At 46.7% G+C, this 19147-nt stretch overlaps 1 protein-coding gene across 1 annotated transcript in view; it reads left to right on the top strand.

Annotated features, from left to right (window-relative positions):
- The window catches only part of UGGT2 (UDP-glucose glycoprotein glucosyltransferase 2), a 120289-nt gene that overhangs the window by 94350 nt on the left and 6792 nt on the right, over positions 1 to 19147 (top strand). Inside the window, exons 30-39 of the mRNA XM_028526663.2 lie at positions 425 to 509; positions 2214 to 2296; positions 4609 to 4707; positions 6067 to 6151; positions 8237 to 8419; positions 9851 to 10011; positions 10613 to 10727; positions 14505 to 14621; positions 16232 to 16355; positions 18735 to 19050. Of these exons, the coding sequence (XP_028382464.1) occupies positions 425 to 509; positions 2214 to 2296; positions 4609 to 4707; positions 6067 to 6151; positions 8237 to 8419; positions 9851 to 10011; positions 10613 to 10727; positions 14505 to 14621; positions 16232 to 16355; positions 18735 to 18757 (1075 nt within the window). The 3' untranslated portion in view covers positions 18758 to 19050. The remainder of the gene's footprint in view (positions 1 to 424; positions 510 to 2213; positions 2297 to 4608; positions 4708 to 6066; positions 6152 to 8236; positions 8420 to 9850; positions 10012 to 10612; positions 10728 to 14504; positions 14622 to 16231; positions 16356 to 18734; positions 19051 to 19147) is intronic.

The following is a 19147-nucleotide window of genomic DNA, read 5'->3' on the forward strand; positions in this document are numbered from 1 at the left end:
GGCTAGTAGATATTGAAAAGTTGTGCAGTGTAGAATTCCTGTGATTATGATAGTTAAAACAACTTGAAGTCTAAAAATGTTTTATATTTTCATTATTGCAAATATCACAGAGATATGAATACTTAAATTTTATAATTGGGTATAAACAAAAGATAAGCAATAATTTGAGGTTTCTGAGTGATCAGACAATATCGAATACAGAGTTACTTTTATATAATTTTAACTGGTTCTAAGTTAAAATTGATTGGATAGTTTTGAAAATTATAGTCTATCATAGCACATATTAATTGACGATAGAAATATAAAATATTGGATGATATATACACAAGTGATATACTTACATTTATTGCAAAATACACTTATTCTTTTATGTTGTGTGTCTTCATGAACTGATTATGGATAATCACACCTTTTTTCCTCTCAGGCACGAAGGAACTGACTCGCAGTCGGACCTGGGCGATGTCATCGTTGTGCTGAGCAGCTTCCGAAGCAAAACCCTGGAAATCCAAGTATGTGAGGCAGAGCTGTCTGAGGCTCTGTTGTTAATAGTAAAGTTTGTCTCATTTTCAGTTGATTGATTACTATTTATTTCACAACTGATTTTATAATTTTTGTACCTGAAATGTCATGTTGGAACTCTGGCAGTGAAAGAAAGCAGAGGATTAAGTTCATGAAGGAAAAGCAAAGAGCTTGAAGATAGAAGAAAAAGAAAATTTTTTTTAAGTTACGATATGTCTGTCTACTGTATCTGTAGCCAGATAATGTTACAAATTAGGAATACAGGTTGAAAAACTAACCCTAAAAAGAAAAATTGTTTCTTTCAAGAGAGAGAGAAATTAGTTTTTCGTGATTTCAGGTTTGGTTCTTTGGGACCAGCCCACCTACTTAGCACAAGTAAAAATGTTGAGTAAAATAGATTTTAAACATCTTGAGAGCAGTGAGGAGCTGACAGTAATAAAGTAATAAGGAAAATAAGGAGATACAAAACTAAAAGGGGAAATGAGAGCCTCGGTGAAGTAAGCGAGCACAGAGCTTCTCTGGTCCCCAGAAAGCCACGGCCGTCCTGAGAACATTTGTCCCCCCTGGTGCACGTGAACTCTCATTTTGGTTTGATTTGCCAAAATTTGAAAACCAAGTAAAGTTTTTTTCTGAAGTGCGAAGATTTAGGGACATTATTTTCTGCCTTTCTTCTTGAAGTCACTTGCCTGCCAGCGCAGTGAAGATGAAGACCGAGAAAGAGGAGGACAAGTGTTTCAGGAGACGGTGACATTCATGTGAAAATTATAGAAGGCCCCGAAATAAACAGGCGGTTAGTTGTTGAGCTCCGAGAAAAATGTCTTCAAAAAGACTACTTCTAGACACCTAACATGAGTAATACGCTGGAAAATAGTGGGCATGTGGTAAGCAGAAATACTGCTACCTCATCACTGAAGAAAATACAGTAAAATTCCCGAAAAAGTATTTCCCTGCCGGTGGAAGATAAAGAAGCAGAACCCATTGGAACTGGCCGTTGTCTCCCAAGGGACACAGTGGCCACCTTGCTGTCACTCTACAGAAGCACGAGTTACGTCGTCTCAATAAGCGCTATCTGCTGATTTTCAAGATGCAGATGAAACATAGAAAAGTGGAAAAGATGTGTTTTCTGCGCTAAACGAAAATATTATCCATACGTACAATGATAAAGGTGTTGAGCTACTGGAAGTCGGGAGGGGGAGGGGAGCGGTAGAGATATTGGTATACTTATAAAGAGGGTATGGAAGAGGAACTGTTGAAGTTGTTGGGATAGAAAATAGATTTAAATATTACTTAAAAAAAAAGTACTTGGTAGAGCTAATGATAAAGGTATTGCTACCAACACTTCCAGACAAAAAGGAGAAGAGGAAGGGTGATTGATATAAGGGAGCTGCTCATCTGTCATTATGAAGAATGAATAGTGTCTAAACTGTTAAATATTGGTAAATCAGCAAATACAAATATAAGTGCATTATTGAGCACTCTATGGAACTAACCGCCACAGGAACCGAAATCGAGGGTGTGGACTGACAGTTGAACCCGGAGTGGCAGTAATGTACCAGGAGGTTCTCTGGCTTCAGTGACTGCAGCCGTCTTAGGTTCACAGGGGCCACCCTGCCCGTAGTAACTCACCTTCTGACCGTGCAGCATTGTGTCTAAAGCTTCAGCATCCTAAAATTTTTCTTTTCCATGCTACCTAGGTGAAAAAAAAGCCAGACAAAATTAAGGAAGACATCCTTACCGATCAAGGTGAAAAAAAAGGAATGTGGGACTCCATTAAAAGGTAATTACTAATGACTGTTCTAACGCATGACTGTAGGTCCATCGGGAGTCCAGTGTGCGGAAACCTTGCAGGTGGGAAACATTTAAGGAACGCACACATCCCCTCCTCTGGGAAGGATAGTGTAGATACATGAGTTCTGATAGGAAATCAGGGGAGAAAGGGCTCTATCCAGTTTGGAGGAAACCCAGAGAAGATGTCTTCTAAACAATAGACAGGTTTTCAAAACAAGCTGGGGATGGAGTACAGGCACCTGGTTACATGAAGACGGTGTAAGTTACTCAAGGAAGAGAAAGCAGCGTGGTGAGCTGGCGCAGTGAGTATAGAGGGAATCTGTGCATTACGTGGGGACCTATGTTACTAGCCAATCAAAAACGTAGTCTGGGGACCCAGTTATCTGTAGCCCAGGAGTAGAGCTGGCTTCGGGGTGCACTCAGGCGAGGCGGTGTGGGAACTCGCTTCATCCCTGGGTTCTGTCATCTGTGACTGCCTTCACTCTCGGGTGGGCTTTTGCAGGAAAGGTGGGCCTTCTCCGGGGGCGAGAGACCGCCCCTTTCCCAACAGTACCAGTGAGGGCCCCAAGGCTGACGTGTTGGTCCAGCTGCAGTCACGTGTCCCGAACTGAACTGACCACTGAGACCGACCAACTGCACCGGGGTCGCATGCCTGGCTCTAGAGTCAGTGAGCAGGCCTGTCCCGCCTGAACCCCCGGAGTGAGGGTGCAGGAGGGAAGCCTTCCCCTCGCCACGCCAGCTTATTGTGGTTCCTGGAGTGTGAGGGACGCTGAGCCAGCAAAAACAAAAGCTGCTGTAGATCTACGTTGCAGAGAATTTGGAAAGTCCGTGTTAGAGATTTGAACTTAATTTGATTGTGGTGGAGAATCATTGATTACACAGTCAAGGCTAAGAAGTAGAAACTTTAGGCCGAATAGAGTCCACAGCCTGAGCAGACTTTGTGACACGGTCCAGAGCGCTCCCGTCATTCGGGTTCTGCCCAGTTCAGGCCTCTTTCCCCATTAGACCCCTTGGCTGGGGACAGGAGTCCTGGCGTTGTGACAGTGGCGTGCACTGGAGTAGTCACTGCGGGAGAAGGCCCAAGGCCACCCGCTTGGAGGTGATTTGAAGAGCAGGTACGTTTGGCGGGACCGTGAGACAGGATCTGGGCGTCTCTCGAGTGTCAGCCCACGAGCTCCCGTTCCGGCCAGGAGGGGGCTGAGAACACCATCCGCTGCAGCACAGCCACCCGCTGCGCAGGGAGGAGGCCAAAGCTGCGCAGGGCTTCCTTGTGGACACGGCCGCTCCTCCTCGTTTGTAAGGGTTGTGTGCATTGTAACGCTGTCACTCTCTTTAGTCTTGGTTTTATCTTAACTTAGTGATTTTTCCCACACTGAATCAACTTGTGTTTTATCTATTTAAGAGATAACTATAAAAAGGATCTGAAAAATGCTTCTGTTACAACAGTTTCTACCTGACAAAATATATTCCATGAAAATTATGAATTGTTTAGTTTTCCGAATTTTACAAACTGTAGTCATCTTAAAGATCTGTGCTTATAAAAATGAGACTTAATTAAACATTTTAAATGGGTGGGGAAAAATTATACATAGTGAATACCTTAAATAAGACATTCAGTCACTTCTATGTGTGAGACAGGGCATATGAAAGGCGGGTCTGGGTCCGAACAGTGGTGAAGAGGACAGCTGGGCGCAGAAGCGGCCAGTGACTGGGCGTGGCCCCCGGGTGCCCGTGTGGTCCTCCGGGAGGCGCCCACAGCACAGCGGCCCTGTAGCCTGGGCCGAGGGGCCACTGTCGCTGGCCAGAGGAGCTCCACCTAGTAGGCCCCTTGTATGACATGTTATCCTGGGGCAGACATGTGGCTGGCACTCGAGGGCCTCCCGGTGACCACATGGGAAGACGCCCTCCAGGGGGTGGTCTCACACTTGTCCATTCTGTTCCTTCCCCCGCACTGTCGGCCTGCACAAACTCGCCACACATTGCCTGTGGCCGGGGCATGCTGTCACTCACTCTTTGTTCTCGAACAACATTGGTAACACGAAACGATTCAAAGGTGTGTTGCATCATTAACCTAGAGACAATATAATTGCACTCTGTGTTTTAAATGTTTAAAGATCATAAAAGCTTTGTTACAGTGTCACATGACTTAGTATATTAACAAGTCATCATTTTTAGAACGTGTTTCAGTGTAAAAACTTTGAAGATATTCCTATTTTTATTGCTTATCAAATTAGTGTGTAAGTATATAAAGTTTGCACATGTATATTTAGAAACTGTCAATCACTACTTTTTTATTCCAAGTTTCACAAGAAGTCTGCATAAAGAAAAAGACGAAACAGAAACAGATGTTCTGAATATTTTCTCAGTTGCTTCTGGCCATTTATATGAACGCTTTTTAAGGTAGGTATACTTTTTATCTAACTTTTTGAAAAGTAAATACATTTACGTGATTGAAAAAGAACTTTCAAAGTCTCAAAAGTTTAAACTTTTCAAAGTCAAAGAATAAAATGTGCAGTGAAACAGAGCTCTCTCTTCTCTTTTCCTTGGGGACCAGTGCTGTGTAATACAGACATTCATGCCCTGCCCGCAGTGTGTGTGGGCAAGCAAATACGTTTTATTTTCTTTTTACCCAAATAGTAACAGTGTATATATTGTTCCACACCTGGCTTTTTTTAAACCTAAAATTTTGAGGGAGGTATAATTTTTTAAATATAGTGAGATTTCATGAGTTTGATTGATTTGGAATACTGATGTTATTTCAGACTACAAAATAGACATTTTATAACAACATTAATAAAAAGTATATATTATAAATTTCCCTTTTCCAATGAAGAAATGCCTTGTTGTATTTTAAGCAAAGAAAGGTGCAGCAGTGAGAGGTGGAAAGCATATTTACAAAGGGCTGTTCTTTCTAACAGCCCTTTATACAGAAGGAGCACAGAGAATGCCTCAGAAATGTTTGCCCATGTGTTTAAATTGAAGGTGGAACTTCAGGTGTGTGTGCACCTTCTGCAGCCCCAAGTCTAGAATAGCGAAGCTAGTGCCCGCGCAGGGACTGGGTTGGTGGAGGCAGACCATTCAGGCCTCCAGTGTTTCCTTCCACATGGCGCTGGGGACATGGCAGAAGAGCCCGCATTCGACTGTGGTTCCGCTCGTCAAGGCCACTTCAGACGAGCGTCTTCCTTTGTCAGCCGGAGCAGGCAAAAGCAGCCGGTTCTGTTTTCATCAAGTTCAGTAGCAAGTGTGCGCGGATGCTTCTGTCTTACGATGGGCTGACGCCCCAGTGACCCCACCGTGAGTGGAGTATGTCGTAGTTCAGAACTGCATGTAATAACCTACGGAACGTCCTAGCTTAGCCTCGCCAGCCTCACACGTGCTCCGAACACCCACGTCATCCCACACGTACACAGTCAGACAGAGTCACCTCCTGCCATTGCCCAGCTTCCTGCAGACACTCAAACCACGTGTCACTAGCCCAAGGGAAGATCAGAATTCAAAATCTGGAGCAATTTCTGCTAAACGCTTTGGCACATCGTAATGTTGACATTCCTAAGTCCAACCATCGCAGGTCAGGAACCCTCCACAAATGTAAATTTTTATGTATCATATATTTGATGAGCAGCCATAATGTTCGAAGGTCTGTTTCTTCATTGCACATCGTGCCCAGCTTCTCATGGTACCTCTCCATGTTTAAAAGCCTACGGAAAGCAGGATGAGCCACCACTGTTAACCCGGCAGCTTTAATGTTCTCTCTCGCAGAATCATGATGCTTTCCGTCTTACGTAACACCCGGACACCCGTGAAGTTCTGGTTCCTAAAAAACTACCTCTCACCGACTTTTAAAGTAAGTGCATCCACCTTTGTATTAGAGAATGGTTGGCGTTGGAGTAGTAAACTCTGTCATTGTAAGTTCTTACAACTTTTCAGACTGGGTCAAAAAGAATGTTTGCTCACATTACTACTGTTTTTAATTTTCTTTTTTTAACCCTCACCCCCAAGTACATGCTTATTGATTCGAGAGAGAGAGGAAGGAGGGAAAGAGAGAGGGAGAGAAACGTCGATGGGAGAGAGAAACAGTTGTCGGTCGCCTCTCATACACATGTGGACCAGGGGGCTGACCCCCCAACCTGGGTATATGCCTTGACCGGAAATCAAACCTGCAGCCTTTCCGTTTACAGGGCGACCCTCCAAGCAACTGGGTCACACCCCCAGGGCAAATTACTGTTTTTAATCAATTTTTAAATCTAGCTTAACAAAGTTTCTATGCAGTTTTTATTTAAGGAAGTATTTAAAAGAATAGGAGATAGCTTATTTTTAAGTAAACTCAAAATTAGAAAGATGGGTGGTTTTTCATGATAGTGAATAATTAAATAAAATTTGGCAATGCAAAATATGTACAGCTTGTTAGTAAAAAGAACTAGATTCTGCACTGGCTGGTGTGGCTCAATGGATTGAGTGCTGGCCTGCAAACCAAAGGGTCACCAGTTCGATTCCCAGTCAGGACACATGCCTGGATTGCAGACCAGGTCCCCAGTAGGGGGGCGCTTGAGAGGCAACCACACATTGATGTTTCTGTCCCTCTCTTTCCCCCTCCCTTCCCCTCTATCTAAAAATAAATAAAATCTTAAAAAAAAACAGTCAGATTCTTTTTACAAAGATAGGGTAGGAACCGTATCAAGAAACTATGAACACTGTGCTGTAGAGAACAATGCGACAGTGTGAGGATAAAGCAGCTCTCTGCCGTGACAGTTTGGGCGCTGTGCTGAGAAGTGTGAGGCACCTTATAGTAGGAGTTTTCCGGTGGCCAGCATCTGTTACACTTTACTCACCCCCACAATTCTGCTGCAAAGTCCTTCCTATTCTTACTGCAAAGTGATCAGATTCCATGAAAGTTAGGGTCTCATTTAACAATTCAAAGAAGTCCTCTTTTTCTAGACCCAAACCAATGGTAAAAACAAATAAAAATAGCCAACCATGTTTTTATTCCTTAATACTGCCAGGCACCATGCTAACTGCCTTCAGCCTCCAGGTGTGTTCGTAACGTCCTGTTGCCGGGAAACCCTGGCCCAGCAGCGACACAGCTGGCCCATGCATTCGGGCAGCATCCAGGAGCACCCCTCTGTCCAATGAGTCCCCAGCGGGACTCACAGAACTCGGAAAAGCAATCACAGTCACAGGTTCTGATCACTGCGGCAAAGGGAGCCAGAGCAAAGTCAGCGAAGCAAAGAGACGAGTAGGACAAGGTCTGCGGGAGGCCGGGCCCAGGGCTTCCGGCTGTCGTTGCCCCATGGAGTCAGGCGGACAGAGCTCATTGGTCCCAGCAAAAAAATTCACGAGAATTCCTATGGAGAATTGCCACTAGACGCTCATTCAGACTTTGGTTTCCAGAGTTGTTATTGGGGTTGGCCACGGAGTCCCACCTCAGCCTCCAGCTGCCCTAGAGGTTGAGCTGATACCTGGGGGCCTGAGGTCCCCACTGTAGTTGTTAATTATCCCTCTGTTCTCCACACGAGCAACTGCAAACCTGCTCTTGCCCCTCCGTGTATGGAAACTGAGATGCACAGCTCTTGCAAGATCCGGGGGCGTCTTCCTGTTATATATAGTCGGTGTTCTCAAGTCTGTCGTTAGCTGGGAAGATACAGGGACGTTTAGCTTAGTTAATGAGCTTGCTAATTAATATAATATGCCTATTTTTAATGTCATTTAATTATACAGTTTAATGTGTGCTTATCTCTTTATATTTGCCAGCATTTTCATATTTCTCATTAATACGTACAGCTTGTAGAAGCAGTATTTAGACATTTACCAATTTGTTTGTAACAACTTTATAGTAAACTCTGTCTTCCAATATGATAATGTGTTTCTCTAAAACAAAACCTGCTTTTCCTCCCTTGAACATTCTCTTCGGTTTGCACATGTGTGTTTTCAGGAGGTCATCCCTCACATGGCCCGGGAGTACGGGTTCCAGTACGAGCTGGTCCAGTACAGGTGGCCCCGCTGGCTCCATCGGCAGACAGAGAAGCAGAGGATTATTTGGGGTTACAAAATCCTTTTCCTCGATGTCCTTTTCCCTCTAGCAGTGGACAAAATCATTTTTGTTGATGCCGACCAGGTAATAAGATTAGCTTTTGTTTTTATTAGTCCTTACACTTTTTTACTCTTCTGTCTGAGTATAGGGACTCACTCAATTTATGTTGCTGGTATTTATCATCATCTTTTTGCCGTGCTACATGAACATGTGATACATGGTTGCGATACAAAAGCAAAGCATCATTTTTAGAGAACTGTCAGAATTCCAGGAAAATCAAAGGTTTTACAAAAAGTAACCATTTGTTATTTAGGACATGGAGGTTTTCTCTCTGAAGTAGGTTTTTTTTTTTTAAATTTTGGTATTAAAAGTAAAAATACTTACATTAATCATAATAAAAGTTATATGATACCCTGTGAATATGAGCTGATATTTGCATAAAAGGAGCCATTCCTGGAAGAGTTGGCAGTTACCACGCAGCCTGCTTCTCGCCCTTCCCTTCAGCAGCATTCTCTGGCGGTGAGTCAGAGACCAAACCCTCGTGATTCTGTCACTTGTGGGGAAAAGGCATCCCAGATTTGGCCCGAAAATCATATGGTTCTCAGCTTTCAAAATTTGTATGTTTAGAAATTGCGATGACTTTTCCCCATTACTCCTTGCATCCCTTTGTAATCATTAATGGCAAAAAGTGTTTTCATTAACTACTCTGGTTTAAATGTCTTAAAACAAAACAAGTGTTATGGAAATATCAATGTTATATAAGCTTATATATATGATCAGTATTTATATTTAGGACAAAAGTATATTTTCAAATTCAGTATTAGGTTTTATTTATATTTGTAAACTCTGTTTTTATATTATTGTTCAAAATGATAAATGTGAATCATTATCATGAAAAACTAAGAAAGCAGGTAAATGTGGGTGGTGAGCTAAGCATTTCCAAAATTTCCAAATTTTGTTACACTGTGTAACAAAATTTATTTCTCCTACCTGCCCACAATATATACAGTGATACTATTCCAGCAGGCTGGTGTCTGTTAAAAAATGAAGGTTAAAAACATTATGCATTAAAGCCATTGAAGATAATCAGGAGATTTTTCTTTATGATTCAGACTAATATTTGCCAACATACAATAACAGAGATTTATCATAAAAATGATTTTGAGTTACTAATCCGTACCCTAAGAAACTTAGAGCTGTGCACTTGTCTAATATTTAGGTCATTCCCAAAATAATTTTGTTTAAAATATTCAGTATACTGATGAAAACAATGTAATAAATTGTTCTTATTAATGAGTGAGACCGCCGTCATGTAGACTGGGCATATAGATGTCGGGCTCCTTCTCACCCGTGAGAACGAGAGGAAGACACGGAGACGTGCGTGACCTGGCAGACCAGGAGGAAGCGCAGGGCCCCGTGCTCTGCAGCGTGGCTGGGGCTTGAGCGTCACACACACGGGAGGGGCTCGTGTTGTTCTACAGCCTTCACCAGAAACGCACTGTCTTAATTACGCAGATTGTGAGGCACGACCTGAAGGAACTCCGCGACTTGGATCTGGGTGGAGCTCCTTACGGGTACACCCCGTTCTGTGACAGCCGCACCGACATGGACGGGTATCGCTTCTGGAAGAAGGGCTATTGGGCCTCCCATCTTTTAAGAAGGAAATACCATATCAGGTAAGAAACTGCGCACTCCTGCCTTTCAGTAAATAAACAACGTACCGAATCACCAGTACTCCGTTCTCTTGGAAACTATAAAGTCCTGGCGACCAGTTACATTGTGCCGGTCCGTGCTGGCTGCTCCGATGAGACTTAACGCACATTGACTCAACGCCTCTGTGATAAGCTTTCGAGACGCTGCGGTTACCCCGTTTGTGGATGTGGAGGCAGGCACGCAGCCCTTACCTGGGCTCACGTAACTAAGTCTCGGTAAACCCAAGGGACGGGGCTCACGCAACACGCTCCCAGCCACCGCAGGAGATTCAGGTCGGCCTGTGAGGGGACGGCCTGGAGATGCTGTCCGAGCATGTGGCTGCTTCCTAGGGCCGTGAGTTCCCTGAGACCTTGGAAAGATCCGAGGGCACTCTGAAAGGACGTGGGTCCCGCCCGGATTAACAGACTTGGAGCCCTTGGAAACAGGATGGGGGCTGGGAGTGAGTTAATGAAAGGCTTCATGACCAGCCGCAGGGTCCCTGAAGTCCTTGCGGTCACACCAGGCAGACTCGGGGAAGGGAAGGTCTGTGCCCGGCGCAGCCCCCAGGAACGCTCGCTCTTGCAGCGCCCTCTACGTGGTGGACCTGCAGCGGTTCCGGAGGCTCGCGGCGGGGGACAGGCTGCGCAGCCAGTACCAGGCCCTCAGCCAGGACCCGGACAGCCTTTCCAACCTGGACCAGGTGAGTGGGACGGCCGAGGGCTGGGCGCCGGTCCCCGGGGAGGTGCTGCGCCTGGGCTCTGCGGGCGAACGTCACGTTGTCACGGTTTCAGCCTCTTGGCTCCATGGAACCCCCTATCGGATATCTAGGCTCAGATATGGCTTTTTAACTTCAGGCTCAACCTTTTAAAAAGTAACAGTGTTCTGTCTTCACTTCTCCATCCCAAAACCTCTCCCGCCCACTGCCTGCCCTACCTCTCGTGCCCCGTCCTTTTCTTACTCATCCCCGTTGTCGCTTACATGCGTCTCTCCGAGCTGCACCCCGGCCGACCCCTCCTGCGCCCCATCTGGCTACTGCCCGGCATCTGTCTTACCCAGCGGGTCCCTTCTCCTTCGTGCCCCACTAACTAAAACCAGTGAGTAACTCTACGCCCCCACTAGAGTGGTTAACATGAAAAAGATTGCACCACGTGCTAACGAGGATGTGCCGTGGCTGGAAGTCACACGCATTGCTGACGAGAAGGTAAAATGGGACAGCCGTTTCGGCAGAGTTTGGTGGTTTCTCATAAATTCATATTTACACCTACGGTGTGCCCATGCTTTCCACTTCGAGGCATTTACCCAGGAGAAGTAAAAACACGTGTCCACACAGAGACTTGTGCATGGACACACACATGTGTAAGGTCCCCCTTGGGATTCGTGTCCGGGAGGCTAAAATGACAGCAGTTAGCGAGGTGTGTGGGTGTGTCCAAGTTCTGCAAGACATGTTTAGTTGCACGGTGAGTGCAGAGGTTTGCATTGAACCAGGACTGCAGTTTTGCCAGGTGGGCGCAGCTGAGTGAGACGAGGGGTAAGGCAGTCGAGAGGCCGTTGGGGAGGCCAACTGCAACGACTAAGCATGGACACTGGCTGTGTGAGGGGGGGAGCCCAGACGTGAAGGGGTGAGGGACAGCGAAGCAGCGGTGGGATCCGCTGGCTGGAGGTCTGTGTGGTGGCCGGAGGGACTGCTGTCTGGGCACTGGATGGAGGAGCCGGAATCAAGAGGTGGTCAGAGTGGGATCGCGAATTGGAATCACAGAGGACTCGACTGGGACACGACCTTGGGAGAAGGTGGCTGAGCTAAGATGACAGCCGGGTATTTAAGGAATGGATTCCAAGGAAAAAGGCTTTGGAAGGAACAGGGAAGCTTCTTTTATTATTTAATAGACTTTCAGTTTTTACAGCAGACTTAGGTTTAAGGAGAAAAAATGAGCGGTAAGTACAAAGAATACCCATATTTATGGGCTGTCATTCTATTTCATTGGTCTCTTTGTTCTTTTGCCAATACCACATTTTCTTAATTACTATAGATTTTTACAATAAGATTGGAAATTCAGTAGTGTAAGTCATCTGTCATTTGTCTTTGTTCTCAGGATTGTGTTGGCTATTCTGGATTTTTTTTTTTTTGCTTTTCTATATAAACTTAAAAACGAGTTGGTCAATATCCACAAAATAATTTGCCTGGGACTTTTATTATTGTGATTGCATTGAATCTATAGATGAAGTTGGGAAGAATTGACATGTTATCGATATTGAGTCTTCCCATTCATGAACATGGACTATCTCTCCATTTATTTACATCTTCCCAAATTTCATTCATTATAATTTTGTAGTTTTCTTTTTTTATTTTTTAAAGATATTTTATTTATTCTTAGAGATAGCAGAAGTGAGGGAAAAAGAGATGGAGAGAAACATCGATGTGTGGTTGCCTCTCACACGCCCCCACTGGGGACCTGGCCCCAGCCCAGGCATGTGCCCTGCCTGAGAATCAAACTATCGGCCCTTTAGTTTGCAGGCCGGCGCTCAGTCCACTAAGCCACACCAGCCAGGGGAACAGTTATGTAGTTTTCTTTCTTCATGTCGAGGAGCATATTTTATTAGATTTTTACCTAGATTTGTTTGCTTGTTTGTTTGTTACTAATGTAAAGGTATTGTTTTTAATTTCAAACTCAGTGGTTTGTTGCTGGTAGTAATTGACTACTAAATATTAACCTTGTACCCTAAAACCTTGCTGTAATTATTTAGTTCCAGGAGTATTTTTTATTGATTCTTGGGACTTTCTGCATAGATAATCCTGTCATCTTTGAACAGTTGTATTGCTCCTTTTCCATCTTGTATACCTTTTCCTTCCTTTTCTTATGGCATTAGCTAGTACTTCCAGTATTGATGTTTTAATAGGAATACTTGAGAGAAGAACCTTAAAATTACGAATCTTGGAGCTTAGGTGGGACAGCTAACACAGACACCCCTTGCGCCCTGTGGGCATAGGAGGAAGCCCGCCCTTTGCTCTGGAACGTAAACCAGCATCCTCTGGGGAGAGCAAGGGGAGGGCCGCACACCCCCTGGCCTGTGAGCAACAGTCTCCAGAAAGGGCATCTCTGAGCCTCTCCAGAGGTCACTGTCTTTAACTTACTGGGCTCATTTGCCATGTAAACATCTTGTATCTCGGATGCCAGCAGCCTCTGCTTAGAAAGCCCTGGGCCTGCAGAGATGCGCACATGTTCACGGCACAGCGTTTCCCGGCAGGGAAATGAAAGGTCGCCTCCGAGTCTGGAGAGTGTGGTGGTCACGGACACGCGCAGTCACTGCAGGCAGTGTGAGCGGGGAAGCCTGGTTTTCCGGCAGGTGGAGGTCGTCTGGGGAGTGGAAAGTCGTGGTTTTCTAGGCCCCCTCCGTCAGCCCTGATGCCAGGGTCAAGTCCAGGGCGGGTGTGGACTTAGTTCCAGTGCATGGGTTCATTCATGACACAAGATGATTGGGGCAAGGTAAGTATTTTACAAAACTCAACACCAAAAAAACCAAACAACCCAGTTAAAAAATAGGCAAAGGACCTAAATAGACACTCCTCCGAAGAGGACATACAGATGGCCAATAGACATGTGAAAAGATGTTCAATATCACTAATCATCAGAGAGATGCAAATTAAAACCACAATGAGATACCACCTCACACCGGTCAGAATGGCCATCATAAACAAATCAGCAAACAAGTGCTGGTGAGGACGTGGAGAGGGGAACTCTTGGCACTGTTGGTGGCAGTGCAGGCTGGTGCAGCCACTGTGGAGAGCAGTATGGAGAGTCCTCAAACGGATTAAAAATGGATCTGACTTTTGACCCAGCAACCCCTCTTCTGGGAATATATATGAAGGAACTCAAAACACTAATTGGAAGGAGCATAAGCACCCCTATGTTCACTGCAGGGTTATTTACAATCACCAAGGTACGGAAGCAGCCCCAGTGTCCGTCAGTAGATGAGTGGATAAAACAACTATGGGATATTTATACAATAGAATACTACTCAGCCATAAAAAAGGAAAAAATTACCCTTTGGGCCAGTATGAATGGCTGCTGGAGAACATTATGCTAAGTGAAATAAGCCAGTCAGAGAAAGACAAACACCATATGATCTCACTCCTATGTGGAACCTGGTGAACCAACCGAACTGACAAGGAAAGTAGAGACTCAGAACGGGATGACAGCGGAGGGGGAGGAGGGAGGTGAAGGGGGGAGAGATGGAGCAAAAAGGGAAAGAGGACTCGTGGACGCGGACAGCAGTGTGGTCATTGTGGGGAGGGGAGTGTGAGGGGACTAAATGGTAATGGGGAAAAAAATACAATGAATTTTAAAAAGTATTCAAAGCTTCAATTAGAGGTCTCAGGTTCACATGTTTTGGGGGTTTATAATCTAAATGTCATCATCAACTTCCTCTGCCCTGACTCTGATGCCTGTACCTCTTTGTGTAAATCACTTCCTTTCTGCAGGACCTTCCCAATAACATGATTTACCAAGTCGCCATTAAGTCTCTGCCTCAGGACTGGCTGTGGTGCGAGACCTGGTGTGACGACGAGTCCAAACAGAGAGCCAAGACCATCGACCTGGTGAGTGTCTGTGGTGGTCTTCCCAGCGACAGGTCCGCGTGGGCGTGGGCGTGGGCAGGCCGCCGGAACCGCGCTGGACAGCCCAGGCATCTCCTCCGCAGAGACACACAGTGAGCGAGCCTGCTAGTAGTGAGCGAGCTCCTGGAGGGAAGCTTAAGGGAATGCAGAAAACCCGCTGACCACTAGATGGCAGTAGCAGCCCACCACCCCAGATGAGACAGGCCTGGCTCCAGACCTGGCAGGAGCTCCCCCAGGGGCATGGTAGCCCGGTTCAAGCAACCCGGGTAGGGATGATTGTAGGACAGAATTGTAGCACACACACACAATATAAGGAACACACAGCAGTTTCGTTTTAATCATTTCTGACACAAAAAGAGGGAAAATAGTTCCATTATCTTCACATTGCCTACAAAGTTAATTTGCGCAAAGCAAATCCCATGTTCCACTACTTCGGGAGCATGTCACTGTAGGAAGGACGTTCACAGCGGAATGAACCGAAAAGACCTGGTGAGGCAAGTGTGAAGGCAGCAGGCCGGTGGCTCAGGACTAATAGCTTTCCCAGAAGCATCATACTTCAGCAGCAACCACCAGAAAATGTCGCGTAGAAGCGAGCTTCAGGGTGCACTTTCTGCTCGTGCTGGGTGGCCTCAGGAGGTTCGTGCTCTCCCTCCGTCCCTCACTTCCCTCGGGTGGCCGGCCGGCCGAGATTCAGCCCATCATGCGTGTCGTCAGCTGAACTGTCACATTCACCCAGCATCAGACCCTCCTCAACCGTCTTCTGTACTTTTTTGCCTTTGAGACTTCATTTAATTTCCCACGAAACTCTATGGCAGGGCCAGTTGCGAAGCAGTTTAAATTGATCACATGCTAGTGGAGCCTTGGAGAGGATCTTGCTTTGCTGCCCACCCTTGTAGGTGTAGAAGCTAAGAGCCCACGCACACATGGTTACACGGTTACACGGCGTGTTCAGGGCTTCCTCTGCCCGTCAGTGGGACCGCGAGGACGGAGGTGTGTGACTCCACGGATGTCCCAGCTGTGAGTGGTGACGAGGTCCAGTTAGCTGATTTTCTTCATATAATCACAGTTGCTAATTAGAGCAGAGACACGTGAAAGGGGAGTGCGTGCCTTTGCTAAAGAAGCTGAAGACATTTCCGAAGGCAGACAAGTGGGGTTTTTGTCTGTGGAAAACGTAAAGTGTTTTTAACCAGATGGATTCATCCAAGGAAAAGGCAAGGACGTATTTGTTAATACAGTCTGCTATGTTCTTTGTCCAAACAGCCGCGTCTTTAGATCTCTCGTAAAACATTTTACCGGAGTGCTTGACAAACTTCCTATGCACCACAAGATGGTCTTTGAAGAGTTTTTGTTTAAACTTCCGATTGAGGTCTTTGCACTGCATACTTCTCGCTCCCGTAAGCTGGGATTTGTCGCTGCACTTGACCTGGTCCCTGCAGAGCCGGTGCCAGTATTTCAGGCACCTGGGACTCAGGACTCGGCTCTTTCTAAAACGTGTCTGTTTGCTCCAGTGACCCAGCGGCGTCCTCGAGACTCTCCTCTGTTTCTGGAGCATGGCGGCTCATTATATAACAAAACTTTATTTAAACTTCCAGTGCAACAACCCCAAAACAAAAGAGCCCAAACTGAAAGCGGCAGCCAGGATCGCCCCGGAGTGGGTGGAGTACGACGCCGAGATCCGCCGACTGCTGGACCGCCTGGACACCGGGAAGCACGCACGTGAGTCTGCGCTCTGCGTGGGGGCGGGGCGGGGGGGGGAGGGGTGCCACGCACTGCATCAGATGACATCAGGGCAGATGACAACCTCACTCCTCAGTGAAGCCGTCCAGCGAGGAGGTCAGAGTTTCACTGCGAACGTCTGAGACATTAAGAATATTTTCTACGTCTGTTGAGATGCTCATTGGATTTTCACCCTTATTTTCTTAACGTGCTGTGCAGTGTTTTGCAGCCGTTGGGCCCGCCTCCCCTCCCTGGAGCACGTCCCATGTGATCACGGCTTGTGGTCCTTTCAGTGTATTGCTGGGCCCGGTTTGCTGATGTTTTGTTGAGGATTTCTGCATCTGTGTTCATCAGGCATGTTGGCCTGTGATTTCCTTCTATGGCATTATGGTCGGTTTTGGTGTCAGGGTCATGCTGGCCTCGTACAGTCTATTTGGAAGTGTTCCCTTCTCTGCTGTTTTCTGGAAGTGTTTGAAAGGGATTGGTGTTCATTCTTACTTAAAATGTGTGGTGGAGTGGACCAGTGAAGCCATCTGTTCCCGGACGTTTCTTTGTTGGGAGGTTTTTATTACTGATTCAGTCTCCTTACTGGTTACTGATTGGTCTGTTCTGATTTTCTGTTTCTTCCGGATTCATTATCGGTAGGTCGTGTGCTTCTAGGAACGTGTCCATTTCTTTCGGGTTGTCCAGTTTGTTGGCACATAGTTGTTCACAGCAGTCGCTCGTGGTCCTTTGCATCTCTGTGGCTATATCGTCTTTTTGTATCCCTTCATCTTCACCCTGTGCCCTGGGAAATTTTACTTCATCTTCTGCCCTTCTTTTCATCTTTATTTTTGAGAGGGGCAGTCTCCCATCTTAACTCCCAGCAGACCTTTTCCCTGCTTGCGCCCTTCAAGGTTCAGTTTGTTCTCGTGTTATGGCTGCGCTGACTTCTCAGAAATCTCGGGAAAATATGAATTAGAATTATTTTAAGCATCTCTTCAGTTTTCGTGGTTATCTTGCTTTTCGTTGGGTGAGCTGTTTTGTGTGGTCATCTCGGTCCTCGTTCCTTTTGCGTACAGTCTCCCTCAAGTTTTTATATATCTAAGACTGAAAGCCTGGACCGGTTAGAAGAGACAGCTGGCACGCGTCTCCCGGCTGTGGTGGGACCGTGTCTGTGTCCCCAGGAGGCCTCTTCTCTGAGCGGAGGGTTCGTGGGGAGCTCCAGGCACATCGGCGGGTTGAAGGGCTGGAAGGGTCCCCTCCAGAAGTGTGGGCGTGGCCTAGACCCAAGCCCACCCCACACCGCACCCTCCCAGAGCTCCACAGGAGGGCGCTGTCCTCCAGAGCACCGCTGCCCATTCAGAAATATCTGCACGTCAGTCTGTCTGCCTCTGTCTTCCCTTCTCCCCCACCCCGTAGTAGATTATTCCATTTATTTTCAAGAACAGTCCTACTTTTTCTCTCGGGACAAACAGGCTGCAGATCTTCGCTGGTGCGCAGTAGAGCGAGCGGGAGGAGGGGCTGGCGGGCACGGGTTTCCCAGCCCAGGCCCTTGGGTCGCGGCCTCTCCACCCGGCTCCTCCGCGCAGCTCCGCTCCGCGTTCACGTGCTCGGCTGTAGGTTCTCTCTCCCGTTCTTAGAAATCCGTTGATGGCTCTGCTCCAATGACATCTCCTAACGATCCCCCACTCTCGTTGCTATTTCCTTCTGTGTTTCTGTATCATCTTCAAAGTGGAATTTAGTGAAGAGAGACGCATTGTTTGCCATCTCAAACTGTGGCACAGGATGCCTTGTTTCATTTTAATTTCTACCCGAAAATACCACTTCAGATTCTCAGTGCTCTCAAATCAGTAGCATGTGACAGGTCAGTGATGCGGGAGGAGGAGAACCCACTCTTGTCCCTTGAGAGTCTTCACTGTCATTGACCCTCACACTCGTTCAGCGCCCGTGTCCGTGTCCGACCGGCCCCTCCCCACCGTGGAACACCGCGTCAACCGCGTCCCCTCTGCTCTTCGCTGTCCGTCGCACCAGTGAGAGGGTGCTTTGTGCTTGGCGAGTGGCCTGTTCGCATTGTCTAGGCCCTCGTTGCCAGGCAGGGGCTGGGCCTGGAGATAACACAGACGAATGAGGTGTGGTCCTTGTCCTCACGGACTCTGGGAGCTCACCTCCAGGAGGGGACAAGAGCAAGGAGTTACGGTGCAGTACAGCCCGGTAGATGCCGTGACGCACCAAGGCTGTTCTCGTGCCACACAAAGAAGCAGGTAGGCGCTAAACTAACAACAGAAAGGACCCTCAGTCAGCAGCCGTGCTTTTTCTGTATCCCATCCATTGGTAAGATGTGAGTGCACTGGATTTGAAAGGTTTCTCAAGGACTAAAGGAACTTTCCTCCCCTACAGTTTTGACACATGATGAACTCTAGCGTTGGCCCTTATGCCGGAGAAGATGAAGTACGATGAGGAAGCTGCCACCTGCTGGGGAAGTGTGGAACTGCTAAGACTTTTGGAAGTTTCATTAAGGATCAGTGACATATTCTTCAATTTTAAAAAGTTAATTATTTAAAAATACACGTACTTAATGTATTGGGTAAGTTTAAGTTATACAAGAAATGGCCACTGAGTATTTACAAGTAGATTATTCCTTTTTCCTGATTGCCTAAAACACCATGTTGTCACAAGTTCCAGGGCTGCTTGGCCAGGGAGCCCGGTGAACCCCGTCTGGCCCGTGGGGTGGCCCGTGGGGTGGCCCGCCAGCCCGCCCACGTCCTTGTGTGTCCCGGCGCTGCGTGCGCTTGTGTGCTCCTGCTCACCAA

The sequence above is a fragment of the Phyllostomus discolor genome, chromosome 11, assembly GCF_004126475.2.
Source record: "Phyllostomus discolor isolate MPI-MPIP mPhyDis1 chromosome 11, mPhyDis1.pri.v3, whole genome shotgun sequence".
In the NCBI taxonomy this organism is placed as follows: domain Eukaryota; kingdom Metazoa; phylum Chordata; class Mammalia; order Chiroptera; family Phyllostomidae; genus Phyllostomus; species Phyllostomus discolor.